The 2369-nt window shown below is 62.4% G+C and overlaps 1 protein-coding gene across 1 annotated transcript in view; it reads right to left on the bottom strand.

The window, feature by feature from the left end:
* PCBP4 (poly(rC) binding protein 4) overlaps positions 1–1732 on the bottom strand; it is a 4182-nt gene extending 2450 nt beyond the window's left edge. The window contains 6 exon segments of the mRNA XM_009082210.1: positions 214–380; positions 620–748; positions 834–950; positions 1188–1220; positions 1299–1322; positions 1637–1732. Coding sequence (XP_009080458.1) covers positions 214–380; positions 620–748; positions 834–950; positions 1188–1220; positions 1299–1322; positions 1637–1732 — 566 coding nt within the window.
* Between the last annotated feature and the right edge of the window lie 637 nt (positions 1733–2369).

The following is a 2369-nucleotide window of genomic DNA, read 5'->3' as shown; positions in this document are numbered from 1 at the left end:
CCCTTTGGAGGCGACTGGAGACAGAAGGAGGGAGGTGAAGGGGATGAGAGATGAAGCTGAATGCCCCTGCAATCCCATGGACCCTCTGCCCCCTCGAGCCCCCAGGAAGTTGGGCACAGTGCCTAGCACCACCAAGGCTTCCACACAGGGGGACCCTGGTGTTTGGGTCCAGGTGGGCATGGGAAGCCCCAGGGAGGGGGAGGTGGGTAGCACATGCCCACCCTGGGCTGGGCATGGTGCTCATCAGGTACCTCCAGGATGACGGCGCAGATCTGCCTCACACATTGGATGATGGTGTCCGGCACCCCTGAGACAGTGACAGCCCGTTCGGTGGAGTTGGGCAGCAGGTCACCAGCCACCTGCACCTGTGCCCCAGTGCTCTGAGGGGAGCAAAGGGAGATGCTGGTGTTCCTCAGACACTCCCTGCCAGGGCTCAGCACCTCACACCTCCTCTGTCCTCCTCCTGAGCCCCCAGGGTTCTTTCTAGAACCTGCAGGGTGATGCTCCCCTCCTGCAGCACCTTCCACAGTCTCAGCAGGACTGTGGCAGCCCCTGTGCTGAGGGCTCTGTGTCCCTTGGAGGAAAAGGGGAGATGGATTCAGGGCACCCTCAGCCTCACCTCCCGGATCTCTCGGATCTTGGCTCCTGCCTTGCCAATGAGGGAGCCGCACTGGCTGGCTGGGATGACGAGGCGCAGGGTCACCGGAGCTCTGCCTGCTGCCACCCCATTGCTCCCTGATCCCAGGTCCTGTAAGGCAGGGGGATGCAGTGTCGGACCCTCAGGATCCCACAGGTGTGGGGGCACCTGGTAGGGGTGTAGAGGGGCTGCCTACCTCCTCCAGCTTGAAGGCGATCATGGATACAGCACGGAAGACGGCGTCAGTGGAGCCAGTGATGGTGGTGATGCGCTCGGGGCAGGATCCTTCCGAGATGGTGATGCGTGCGCTGCTCTGGGGACAGTGTCACACCCTGTTAGGGATGTCACAAGCCCAGTGCTCCATGACTTCCCCCAGGGATAGTCTCATTGTGGGAGACCGATGCCTTCAAACCTGAGCTTTCCCCCTCCCACCTGCCCCAGGCGGCCTTCCCTGGGTTCCACCTGGGATTTGGGGGCCCAGGCATGTGGGAGCCACCAGGCACAGGCAGGACAGGCAGCAGGACCCAGCAGCCCCCTGGCATGCCCTTACCTGCTCTCGGATCCTCTTAACAGTCTCTCCTTTCTGCAGGGAGGGGAACAGGGCAGGTGGTCAGATCCAGGTGAGCCTGGGGCTGGCAGCACCCTGGACCCCAAAACTTACCTTGCCGATGATGCTGCCGATCTCCTGCAAAGACAGAGACAAGAGTGGCCCCATCAGCTGACAGCTCCCCACCTGCCACATACCTCCTCTGCCCACAGCCTGGCACACCAGCAGCAGGCAGGCCCTGCCCCCGGGCCACTGGGCCACTGGGTGGCTTAACTGGTGACACTGGGACACAGGGACAGGCCCCTCCCTGGCTTAGCATGGGGAAAGAAATCCTTCTGGGAATGCTGTTCACAGGGGGGATTAGGAGCAGAGAAGGAGAACAGGGCATGTTGAGGAGCTGGACCTCCAGCATGGCACCTCACCCCAGGCAGTGCTCAGGCCCCTGCCATTACCTTGCCATGCATCAGCATGCGGAGGGTCAGGGTGATGCTGAGCTCTGTCTCCTCAGGACTGCCACCCACACCGCTGGCTCCATCCGGTGATGCCATGGCGGGAGGGCGAGCTGAGCCTGTGGGACATGCTGGTCTTCAGAAACGGGGGATGCCCCAGCTAACATCCCCCCCAGAATCTACAGCTTGAAAATCCTGTGGTTTGGAAATGGGGAAACTGAGGCAGGGGCAGCACTGTGTCCTCCTCTGGCAGGAGCCTCACACGGCCCCATGGTACCCACAGGCACCCTGCACACCTGCTCAGTGCTCCCCAAAAGGCACTTGGTCCTGTGTGCCTGCCTGAGCTGCCTTCAGCCTGTCTTGCACACTGCCAGGAACTGGGTGGATAGAAGGGAAGGGGAAAGGTGTGGGAAAGTGGCTGTAGGATGGGGTTCAGTTTGCAGGCACTTGCTGGGATGCGAGTTACAGAGGTGGCCTGGATGGTCTTGCAGGCTGTAGGAGCCTTGCTCTTCCTCCTCCTCCTCCTCCCTGGGAAACTTCCAGGGGAAACTGAAGCAAGCTCCCTGATGGGGACCACCAGCCCGAGGGGAACACCGGCATGATGCACGATGCCGCTGCACCCTGTCCCCCCAGAGCACCCCGGGCTCCCCCCAGACCCTGTGCCTGGGGACTGGGGGCGGCCAAGGCCCCTGGGAGGAGGACAATTGCCGTGTGTCCAGGCCCGGGTGGGCGGCTG

Source organism: Acanthisitta chloris, unplaced genomic scaffold (assembly GCF_000695815.1).
Source record: "Acanthisitta chloris isolate BGI_N310 unplaced genomic scaffold, ASM69581v1 scaffold33029, whole genome shotgun sequence".
Classification (NCBI taxonomy): Eukaryota; Metazoa; Chordata; class Aves; order Passeriformes; family Acanthisittidae; genus Acanthisitta; species Acanthisitta chloris.
Note: the sequence above shows the minus strand (reverse complement) of the source record. Positions and strands in the feature narration are given on the sequence as shown.